This window comes from Colias croceus, chromosome 24 (assembly GCF_905220415.1).
Source record: "Colias croceus chromosome 24, ilColCroc2.1".
Taxonomy (NCBI): Eukaryota; Metazoa; Arthropoda; class Insecta; order Lepidoptera; family Pieridae; genus Colias; species Colias croceus.
The window spans coordinates 342282-354729 of record NC_059560.1 but is presented as its reverse complement, the minus strand read 5'-3'; the positions used below and the strand labels follow the sequence as shown (position 1 = coordinate 354729).

At 32.5% G+C, this 12448-nt stretch overlaps 1 protein-coding gene across 1 annotated transcript; it reads left to right on the top strand.

The window, feature by feature from the left end:
- Nucleotides 1-261: 261 nt before the first annotated feature.
- On the top strand, nt 262-11441 carry LOC123702826 (dynein axonemal assembly factor 1 homolog). Its single transcript, XM_045650634.1, has 17 exons — nt 262-2422; nt 2498-2694; nt 2828-3107; nt 3374-3487; nt 3891-4068; nt 4406-4535; nt 4623-4785; nt 5260-5395; nt 5637-5728; nt 5804-6271; nt 6788-6966; nt 7405-7561; nt 8253-8369; nt 8618-8869; nt 9402-9515; nt 9835-10034; nt 10562-11441. Exons 1-17 carry the CDS (start codon nt 298-300, stop codon nt 11138-11140), a joined length of 5481 nt encoding a protein of 1826 aa, XP_045506590.1. The 5' UTR covers nt 262-297; the 3' UTR covers nt 11141-11441.
- Nucleotides 11442-12448: the final 1007 nt, after the last annotated feature.

The window sequence follows — 12448 nt, the reverse complement described above, 5'->3', positions numbered from 1 at the left end:
CAACACCTATTAAAAATAATTATATAAAATAATAATATTTATTTAAGATATTATTGTGTATAAAACAAACATGGTAAAACAGAATAAGTCTTCAAGGCGCTTAAACTTCGTCTTATTTATAAGTCTTTAAAATAAATTCAATATATGGTGTGAAACGGAATATCGTATTTCGAAATTCGAAATAGTAAACGATTAAACAAAAATCTCTTTCCGCTAGCAACGCCTAGTAACCATATTATTTATTTGAGAAGCCTAAAATTTCGCTCGTTTGAATGATTAATTTGGTTTCAATAAAATATGAGTGCTTCTGAATTTTGTAAAGCCGATTCCGCTTACATAGAATCTAAACGACGTGAATTAAAGGAATTTTTCAAAGATGCTAAATTTCCTCAAGAAGTTATTGATAATGTAATCGAAAATGAATTGAAACCTTTAACGGAAAGTACATCGGAAAATAAACCATACATTGCTGCATCAGCATCAGGAGATGTAAAGTCAGAATATGAAGTAATGTCAGGTCAACCTTTTACACAATTTGAAGAATGTACCAAACCGTTTAGCTCCGAAGAGGTAAAGAATATGATCAAAGATAATCCTATTATAGCAGAAAAAGCGCGCCAAATTCAAATAGCAACCGACCGAGATGGGCGATGTAAGGGTAAGACAATACCCTATGATCAAATAAATATCGATACTTTTGGAGAAATGACCGACGAGTTGAACGCAGCTAAGGGTGATGTAGAAAAAATTAAAAGGATCAAATATAAAAATATGCAAGCCTTGTTTAAGTCAGCTGATGACTTTGCTGCGAAAGACGGTACGATTAAACACAAAGTTGTTGATAGTGAAGATGATAGTCAAGAATCCAGTAATGATGAGCGAGAATTTCAATCGATTGACAAAGTCGTTACAGAAATTACCAATAAATCGTACGAGACTCGCTTTAACGAGACCAGGGATATGCTACAGAAGTTGGCTGATAAATATGAAGATCCAGAGCAAATGAAAAATGTCAGCAAAGATCGTAAGCTTATCGTTACAGAAGATTCGATCTTAAAGGAATCCTCATCCCATCTGATTAAGGGACAAATAAGACCAACGGTGTTCGATGAAGTCAAAGAAACTTATATGATTAATGAAGCAATGAACATATCTTTAGTGGATAATCCTGTTAAACTCGATTTGAGTTGCAAACCAAAGAATATAATAAAGGAGAAAGCAAAAAAAGTTGATGAAGAAGTGGTCAATTTTGAAGATGTTTTTCCAAAAACATTTGAGGAAAAATTAAAAGACACCGAAAAAGCTTTACGTGATATAAACTCGATGCTTGATACAAGTAAATCATGTGAAAATAAAGAAGACAATAAGGAGAATATTAAAGAGCCGCCTCAAATCAAAATTGAATGCACAGTTGTCAACGAAGATGTCAGTAGAGACCAAAATAGAACGAAATTTGATGAAACGATGGAAGAAACATTGCATAATGCCCTAGAAAACATACTTGATGTTGGTAATAATGACAATACAGAGAACAAAGAAATGGAATTCCAAGAAATGAAAAATTTGGCTCGAAACATTGTTGACGGTGCGGAAAATCTCAGTTTATTAATACGCGAGGACATCACGAATAAACTCAATTCTATGAACGAACTTTTGAACGATGTTAACGTTGCTTTAGAAAATTCTAGAAAATCTAACTTGGCATACCAGAAATTAAAAGAGGAGAGTGAGCAACGCAATAAACTTAAAACAAGTAATAAAGATAACGATAAAGATGACAAAATAGAAAGCCAAACTAAAGCTGAACAGAAAACTGTTACTCAGACTGATATAGATGAAATTCATTCTGCCATTAGTGATTTAAATGTTGAGATAAAATGTCATGAAGACCGAATAAACAAGAGCAAAGAAAGTTGTGAATTGCGAACAAGAGAATGTCGCAATTTCATTAAAGAAGTTGATGATGTTTTACACAAATCGCACGAAATATTACACCCAAAAGCAGTTTCTTCAGTAAGTTCAATTTCAGAAATAAATAATGAAGTGAGTTTGAATAATGACGTTAAAAATTCACGAAAGGAATTATGGGATCTTGATATAGTGTACAAAGATGAGAAAAATAAGAAAATGGCAGAACACAAAAAACAAGAACTAGAGCGTAATAAACGAATTAACGATTTATTATATGATATTAAAGATAAAATGAAAGATAACAAAGAAGTAGTGCGGCTAGCTAATAACTTAATGCGTACAGGAAATAGTAAGCAGAACTCTTCAGGGTCTTGTACAATTACTGAAATTCCTCATCTTGATAATGACAAACGGGCTCAAGGAGATCACATTTATGAAAACGAAAGAACTGGTATTGTTTCTAAAATATCAGAATTACCTTCTCTGAATGATGGTAATACATGCATTTTCAGTAAAATTGAAGACAAATTTCTTGTTATTTCATATTCTTAACGATTTTTGGGTATTCTTGCAGAAAAAATGAAAGATGATGAAGCGAAAAAACTTAAAGAGAAGGAGGCTGAAAGACAGAAACAGATAGAGTTCAAACGAAAGATGGAAAAGGAGATGGAAGAAGAAAACAGAGGTCCTCGCATGACAAAAGAGTTTATACGGAATCATTGCAAACAACATAAGTTGTATTGTACTCCATATCTTAATGATATTTTGTATTTACATTTCAAGGTATTGAAAAAAAATATTGTAAGATATTCAATTAGTTACATTATTTTTTTTATGATACTTAGTTTTTATACAAATATGTTTGAAAATAGAATTAAATATTTTATTGTCAGATATTAATTTGAATGACTTCCAGGGATTTTCCAAGATAGAAAATCTCGAAGAATATACAGGTTTAAAATGTATATTTCTCGAAAATAACGGTATTCAACGTATCGAGGGCCTGGACACACTTTCTGAACTAAAGTGTTTATATCTACACTATAACATTGTGAGGAAAATAGAAAATTTGGACGGATGTCCCAAACTAGATACGTTGAATTTGGACCACAATTTTGTCACTAAGATTGAGAATTTGGACGTCGTCCCGGATTTGCATACTTTGAGCATCGGACATAACATGTTGACGACTGTAGGTAAGGTGATCGTGATAGTAAAAAAACTTGATAGGTATAAAAAGTAAAAATGATGAATCAGAAGCACAAACCATCATTATCAAAGCGATACATTTAATGTTATTAAAATAATAATAATTAATCTCAAATAAATTAGAAGAGAATTAAATTACATCCGAAATAGCGGAATTATTAATGAAGCAATATAAATCGCGTAGGTATTGGATAATCTTTTAAGCCCGTAAGCACTAATCAATATACAACAATAATTAATATTTTAATTCCAGATGACCTAGAACATTTAAGAACATGCAAAAATCTATCAGTGCTAGATCTCTCGTACAATCGTCTGGAGGATCCTTTGATCGTGGATGTGTTGGCTGATATGAATGTTCTTAAAGGTACGACAAATTTCGTCACAAATGATAATTACTCAGAAATCTTGCTATGAGAATGATATTCACCCTATTTATTTATTTACAACTGATTCCTTACACTAAGAATAACTACTGAATGGTTAAACAGCACATTTTACCTTGGATATTGATGTTCAATTTTCACTGTACTGTAATTCTATCTATTCTGTTTATTTAAATTATTTTTCCGTTGCCTGGTGATCCCTTCATAGCGATCATCGGTGCTTGATCATAAATTTGATTTATATATATTATCTTTTGCGTCACTTCTAGCATACCATATTACTTATAGAGTTTTCAAATCGTTTCATTCATCTATTAAATTTCCTAGTTCTTCAAAAATTGCCTTAATTCGTACATCGATCTAAATTTCATTTAATTTGGACAGTATTGGTGTTAACCGGTAACCCAGTAGTCCGCAACATACCGGCGTACCGCAAAACGTTAACATTACGACTCAAAGAGTTGTTGAATTTGGACAATCGTCCGGTGTTCCCGAGGGATAGAGCGTGTGCTGAAGCCTGGCAGAGGGGGGGCGTTCAGGAGGAGATTGCTGAGAGGAAACGGTTCGTGGAACTAAATAACTGGTGTAGACTTTGCTGTAAATCGCTAATTGACTGATTAAGAATTTTCTATATCACCAATTAACGTATTCAGAATCAATAAAATTGTTAAATGATTGATTCAGACTTTTATAAATCGCCTAAAAACATTTGTGAGTTGTATAATTATCTTTTATGTTTATTTTCATACTGTGCCTATACGGTGCTTACATTCAAATGCTACTCGGAATTCGAATGTGGTATTCTCAATTTTTCGAAATTACAAAATTTAGAAATTATTCTACTTCTTATTTTATTTCATTCATTTACAAACTTATTTCTATCAACTATATGAATTTAGATGGATCGCACGTGATCAGGAAAAAACTATGGAAAGCGTTCGATATTTGATTAAAATGAGAGATGAGAATAAAGCAAAGAGAGAAGCTAGGGAGAAAGAAGAGAGAGAAAAATTAGGTTTACCTCCAAAGGTAAATTTTACCAAGAAAATTATTTTTTGAATAAAACATCGATTTTGTACAATTTGTTTTGATGTTAATAAATCCAATGTTTAACAGGAGGAAGAAACACAAATAGAAGAAGTAGATAATACAGTTTCAGAAGAAAAATGTGTTGAAGTGAAAACTAAAGATGGTGTATTAGTTGATATGCTCACCGGTTCAGAGGCAGATGATAGCACTAGTGAAAGTGATAGTGATAGTGATGGTGATAAGCCTGCAGGTAAGACTAACAAATTGAGTATATATAGTTATTTTACTGTTAAACAATTAATTGCATTATTTTTAAAAAATTGTGATTGCATCAACCTAGAACCGATGGATCGATACGGAGGGGACAAATTCTTGAATAACGATTTTGAATGATTTCAAAATCGTTATTTTTATCGTTCTAATAGATATAATATGACTTATTGGATGCACTTTACGTTATAGCGTGGCAGCCATGTTTCCATTACTTTATAAACTCCCTTCACAATTTTATAAAAACAAACTGTATCCTTCCTTAGGCTATCTATGTTAAATTTCATTTAAATAGGTTCACTAGTTTAGACGTGATTAGGTATGTAATATGACAACGTTACTTTCGCATATTTTATAATAATGAGCTACGATGTATCGATTGTTATCACTATGTAAGCTCATTTCACTCATGCTGTTTTACTATTTCACGTTTATTCATTTGATTTTGGAATAGAAACACCAAACATTGAATGGTCGGTTATGGGAAGGGATAAGAGATTGGTCCAAGAGGTGAAAGAGGAGAAGTCAGATCAAGCAGAGGATGTCTGGCCAGGGTTTGGAAATAGGATCACTCCAGCGCCAGGGGATATGTAAGATTATTATTAATTACTATATTTTACTTGCGACTCTACTTTTGTTCGAATTGTAATAAACTGTGACTGTTGTTCGAATACACCTGGACGCACCAATTTCAATAAAATCTGACAAGCCTCTAAAGAGAACTTCAAAGACAAACATACACAGTACACACATAGGACAAAAAAGATAAACATACTTAGTATTATAATGTTTCAACTTTCACGTTTTAAAACATGTAAATATATACTGCAGGGACTTTACTTCAAATGCTCAAGCTTTAAACAATTTGCTGTTTAACCAAGCACCACATACGGATAGAAGGAGAGTACAAAAAGTGTCGAATGGTAAGTGATAATAAAAAAGATGTGTACTAATTGTAGTAATGACTTCAATAAAAAAATAATAATACGTATTTTTAGAACCTCAACCTTCATCTGGAATGAAAATAACCGAAATCGATGAAAACGATGAAAATATTTCTCAATTCGAAGCAAAGCGACGTCCGTTGATAGAAATCATAGAAGAATATAATAAAAAATCTGAAAAACAAAATGAGAAACCACCTTTACTTGAGGATGTGACTAAAGAAAACAATATTGTTGAAACTGAAAATGTTATTATAGATCACGATAAGAAAATACTTATAGAAAAGTGTACTGTTTCTAAAAATATAGCTACGTTTAATAATTTAAATAAAAATAGTGAGAAACCATTGAAAAATATAGCTATAAAAGAAATTAAAGTAGATACAGCAGCTGACGGTGACGACAAAACAGATAAAACTGATATTAAAGAAAATGAGGAATCAAATAAGAGTGAATCTGAAAATAAATCAAGCAATGAAGGTTCTAGTGATGTAAAGAGCTTCGACGAACGCAGACGTAATGGTAAATATTATTTTACTAAGTACTAGCTACTCTCCAGTGTCCGCGGTTTCACACCCGTGGCATAATATTATAGCCTTCCTCGATAAATGTGCTATCTAACACCGAAATAATTTTTCAAATCGGGCCAGTAGATTCCGAGATAAGCGCGTTCAAACAAACAAATTAACAAACTCTTCAGCTTTATAATATTGGTATAGATTTGCGATATTTATAACTTTTATACACCCTTTGAACTGCTTTAAGGCCCTTGGAAAACCAGCGGTGGCAGATACTGTCAAGTTTTGAGTAGCGATATTTGAGACGCAACCTTTTCTTATATACGAGACTTAAACTCAAACCATGCTGTTTGTGAAGTGATTTTTTTTTATCTTCTTAAAATTTTCTAACATTCACGAATCGATTTCGAAAAATCGTTTGAAATGTACTTATTTTCTTTCATTGATTTCGAAAAGTCGGTTAAAAATCTTTTATCCACTTCAGATCTTAATTATGTACTTTCATTATTTCACTATCAAGTTCAACAAACGGAAGCCGGTCCAGCCCTCATATCCTACCTCAAAAACACAGACACACATACAAACGACGAAGATCTAAAACCGAGTGAAGAAGATTTGGAGATATTTGCTGAATTAGAAAGGGAACAGGAGGAAAGGGATGCGAGGATCGCGAGGGGAGAACCGGCCGTTGATCCTATGGTAATATAAATATACACTTATTTTATAATGAGGAAAGTGTTGTATATAAGGAATTGGCTCAAAAAGTACTGGACGGATGTGGATGAAACTTTAATGTATATAATACTCAGATTAGCACATGAGTTGATTTTTCCTCAGCTGGTAATTAATAATAATTAATCAAATAAAATTACTTCGCGCAGGTACATAAAGCACTTTGTAAGTCGAAAATTAATAGAGAATTAATAGAGGGCACAACTAATAGCAAGATTAATCTAGTGACTAGTCTATATTATATAGTAACTCTGTTTATTTGTTCAATTTCATCAGCAATGATGGAAATATTCTTAGAACCAGTATTTTACTTACCCATGTTCTCAAAATAGGGAGGTAAAAATAATTTTACACTATGAATTTAATTTTCATCCTTTTATCATAAAAATAAAACCAACAACACAGAAACTGTACGACAAGAAAACAATGGACGCCTACTATAAGGCTGAAGAGAAGCAGCCAGCGCACGAGGTTATTGATAAGAATTATGTCACGACGTATAAAACGGATAATGCGTTTGACAGGATCGCGCTTAGCCAACTCACGATGGGAGATCAGCCTGGTAATAAAAATAGCTTTATTTGATGTATTATATTTAATGTTTTAGTTAAAGTATTAAATATTACTACTAAGTAGTAGTATTGTAGTAGTCTAGTAATAGTTGTTTGTTATATCCCCCGTTAGGTGAATGGACCTTCGAGACTGTATTGAGTTACTATATTTCTACAAAGGGATCTATATTTTAAATTTTATGTACTTATTCATGATTTTATTTAATAGTAGTAAGAGTAACAGTTGTTTGTCTTATCACGACGTGTTAGAAGGATGGTCCTTCGAGACTATAATGTGTATATTTCTATGGTAATGTCCTATGACGTATCGTGTCATGACAATTGAAATATCGTTGTTTTAATTGCTCTGTGGTTTTAATGCTATTTCAATAGTCATGGGCATCATGGGATCATGCTTTTGATGATTCTACTGAACTTGCAATTATATTACGACTAGCTTTCCACCCGCGGCATCGCCCGCGCATTCAAAGAAAAACCCGCATAGTTCCCGTTCCCGTGGGATTTCCGAGATAAAACCTATCCTATGTCCTTTCTCAGGTATCAAAATATCTCCATACCAAATTTCATGCAAATTGGTAGTTAAGGCGTGATTGAGTAACAGACAGACAGACAGAGTTACTTTCGCATTTATAATATAGTATGGATTAACATATCTTGTAACAACAAATTTGATATTTGCAGATCCAAATAAAGTAAAGCTCACACATGTGCCCGGCGCAGTTTTGTTTGAATACGTAAACAATCAAGCGCCTATCGAAGTTGAATATGAAATCGGCGAAGAGAAAATTGAATCTGCTCGTAAGTATAAAAAAAAGTAGGTGAAATTTTAAGTGTGACTAACCGGAAGGCACTAGCTTTCAAATAAAAATATCATCAAAATCGTTTCACCCAGTTGTAGTTAAGTTATTAGGTAACAAACCCAAATATAAACTAACTGACTTTAGGACCTCCTTCTTTTTTGAAGTCGGTTGACATAAAAAGTTTTCTAGAATATAATGAAGTAAGTATTTTTGAAGGAATTGGTGATTCAAATGTATTTGTTGCAGCGTCCTCAGATGATACACAATCTATAAACATAGATAGTGATACTGATTCAAGTGATTCTGATGAAGTTATTTTAGCGCAAAGTAATAGAAATAAATCTATTGAAGTAGTAGAGACTGAAAATAAAAGAAATAGACCGAAAACAGCGAACCAACGTGGAACTTATAAACAGAAAGAGATACGTGATGATAAAATTGATAATAATGATAAATTAGATGCAGTTATTGAACACGATGATGGCCTTGCTTCTGAAGGTGAGGTTTTAAGAGTTATAAGTGATATAAATAAACAATTATAATCTAGTAGGAGAAGGATAATATTGATGTAGGACAGAAAGATATTTATTTTTGTTTGAACGCAAAATAATTAAAGTTACTTCAAACAAAAAAGAGCGTATGTGCCGAGCAACGTTTCAGAAGTGAAACTTCTTTGGCAAGATTCAAAGATACCAAAATCGTCGCCTTACTCCATGACGTGACAGTATTGCCGTGACGCGACCTTGAAATTTCATTCCCAAGGCGCCTAAAGAAATTTCACTTCGAAACTATCCAAAAGACTAAACAATTTTCAATGGTAAAATAATTATAAAAAACCTTAAAAAACTGGACTGCTAATTTATGCACATTCGATGATTACAACGATATCCGCCTAGCGTACTTTACAAAAACAATCCACCTTCATTCGCAGTCGGGAAATTTATTTTGTGTTATCCGAAATGTTTATTGTACAGCATGAGACTTATTATATCAATAAATAATGATTAAATATTTTTCATTGCATCATTAGATGGTGCCCAACCCAGTTCATCTCGCGAGATACAAAACTCTGATCACGATGAAGCCAAGCGCAGTATCATTGATACTATTAACTCTTATGAAGATAATAGGTTTCCTTCCGGAGGTAATATTCAAATTGATGTTATAAAAAAGATAACTGATAAGCAATCCATCTTTAAAAATTAATAGACTCGATTTAGACAGTTTAAACACAGTTGGTTTAAATCGTGAAGTTCGAACATCTTTATATCGTAGTAAAAATTTAAATACTTATTTAGATTTTAAATTATAGTATACCTATAAATGGCGTACTCAATCTGGAGGTCTCAATAGATTTTGATGAAATTATACCCATAGAAATATAAATAGAAATAGAAATTTGTATCAACAACAACTTATTTTTTGTCAAAACTGATATAAAGAGATAATTCAACATCTTCCAGGAACAAACTATGCAGACATGGATCAAAACGCTCGTATAGAACAATCGGTTGCATCTGAGATTCTTGAAAGAACGATTCGTTATGAAGAAGAACAATATTATAAACAGTGTGATGTTGTTAACTTGCATGCGGGTAAAGTTGATAATAGGACCAATGCTATTATTGAAACTATATCGGATAGTTTGGATAATCGGTATACGGTAAGTATAGTTGGGTTTTATAGATTAAATTATCTTTTCAAACTCAAACATTTATTTATTCAATTTAATTAGTCTTCTTATCGTTTGAATCGTCATAACATTTTTTAACATTTACCACCGATATATTAATTGATACCTTTGGATATGTTAATTTATTGTAGTTAGATTGTATGATCAGTGTGGTGATTGATTTTTGAATTTGGAAAGTAGATAATTATCTACTAATAATAATCTCTGATCAGCGAAAGTGTTATTTGTACGTTGCATTTGAATTTGGTCAACTGATAGATTTTAGATTCATTATAACAAATATTAAGCGTATATTAAATTTATTTCCATGGGTATTCACTATTCAAACACAATTTTCAAAAACTCAGAATATTCCTCTTGTCGAAATTTTCTAGACAAGAAATTCAAGTTTTTTAAATATCGAAATAGAAAGTTAACCAAATTACTTCCACCATGACTTACCATTCAAAATTAAAACTCTATTCTTTGATACTCCATTAATAACTCTTAAATTACAGCTACCGGAAGTATCGCAAATTCTAGAAGCGCACATTGGTCTAGCGGAACAAAGATGGCGGGCGGGAGAGTACGTACGGTACGTACCGAGCCCGCCAGAGTCTATCATTGAAGATAATGACATAGATAGAACATTAGTACCAAGCGATAATTCCTTTGATGATACGTTAACAGAAGCAAGAATGCCTATAATTGGTGAAGCTAATGATTCCGGTATTTGCAATGATGATAATAATGATTCGAGAGTCGAATATGCGTCTGTTGTTGATGTACCGATTGATAATGATAATAATGAAACTTATGAAGTTAATGAAATTAATGAAACGAATGAAGTTAATGAAGTAAATGAAAGTAATGAAGTTAATGAAACTAATCAAGTTACTGAAGATAATGATTCTAATGAAGTTAATGAAGTAAATGAAGTAAATGAAGCTAATATAAGTGTTCTTTCTAATGAAGGTGATGAAGTTTTTGAAGATTGTCTCGATATTGATAAAGTGGAGGGGCAAGGAGACTTTGATCGTGTTGACGAGAATTATACTTTAGAAATGAAATTGGCTCTTGGGATTGAAAAGCCATAGTTACATACTATAACAATCATAGATAATGATTTTAGTTTGAGTGTAGATGTGGTTGAAATGATTAAGATTAATCTTTTATGATGTTATTTATTTATTAATTTTAAACATAGTGAAAATGTTTTTTTTTTCTTTATTTTTATTCAATCTGACTGCTGATAGTTGGAAAATTTGGTCATTTGCGTCGGTATTATTATTTTTTAAAATAGTATTGAATTACGACTAAATAATATTATTGTTAGGCACTCTGTAGGTATTAGAAGTATTTTTTTGTTAGTTTCACTAATAAATGTTGTTGCATGCATTGGTTTTTTTATTGAGATACCTACAGTCTACACTTAACAGTTACAATCGAAGCATTAAAAGATATGTAGCCACTATATTATATAACCCGAATAAATACTACATTAAATAAGTACAATAGATTAGCTCTTGCAGAGACAATGGTGGACTAAACTCCGTGAGGCATCATCATTTTTAAGGCAAATATCGAGATCAATCTCAAATCGTATTGTCTGTTTTGGAAAGTTAACAAAATTCTTCATCTTATGATTTTTTTAAAGCATTCAATTTGGTTGTGGATTTGATCGAACACACGAAACATCATTGGGTAAACTAATTTTCTATGCAATTAAGTATAATACTCAAAATCTATATGGTCTAAGATCCGAATATAAGGCCGCGTTTCCACCTGCAAGAAAACTTCCGCGAGAAATGTCCGACAGTCTGTCTTGCAAGTCTACTTGCAGGTGGAAACACGGAATTAGACTTGCAAGTTGCTGTCGGACATTCCTCGCGGAAGTTTTCTTGCAGGTGGACAGGCGGCCTAAGTCGACCTGCAACGGCGTGATAATAGAATGAGACCAATTTTATAATAAACTAGCGGTCCGCCCCGGCTTCGCCCGTGGTATCCACGTTTTCTCTACATAAGAACCATCCTCGAATCGGTTAAGCCGTTCTCAAGTTATGCGCTTACCAACACATTTTGGGATTCATTTTTATATTATAGATTTAGTGTATTAAAAATGGGTTGACTGGGAAAAAAGAATATTATAAATGAAAAGTTTGTGAGAATGTGTATGTGTGTGTTTGTTACTCTTTCACGCAAATACTACTGAACCGATTACAATGAAATTTAGCACAAATATAGAGGGTAACTTGGATTAACACATATGATAGGTTTTGTCCCACGAAAACGGGAACTATGCGGGTTTTTCTTTCAAAATGCGGGCGAAGCCGCGGTAGGAAAGCTAGTTTACAATAATATACAAACAATACTAGCTCCTTAATAATACCCATCTTCTATATTAG

What these genes read in the sequence shown, in the direction of transcription:
- LOC123702826 (XM_045650634.1), top strand. Translation starts at nt 298, where the DNA reads ATGAGTGCTTCTGAATTTTGTAAAGCCGATTCCGCTTACATAGAATCT. An exon ending in ACTCCAGCGCCAGGGGATAT is followed by an intron (nt 5,396 to 5,636) that starts GTAAGATTATTA and finishes TATATACTGCAG; the next exon opens with GGACTTTACTTCAAATGCTC. An exon ending in AGTACAAAAAGTGTCGAATG is followed by an intron (nt 5,729 to 5,803) that starts GTAAGTGATAAT and finishes ACGTATTTTTAG; the next exon opens with AACCTCAACCTTCATCTGGA.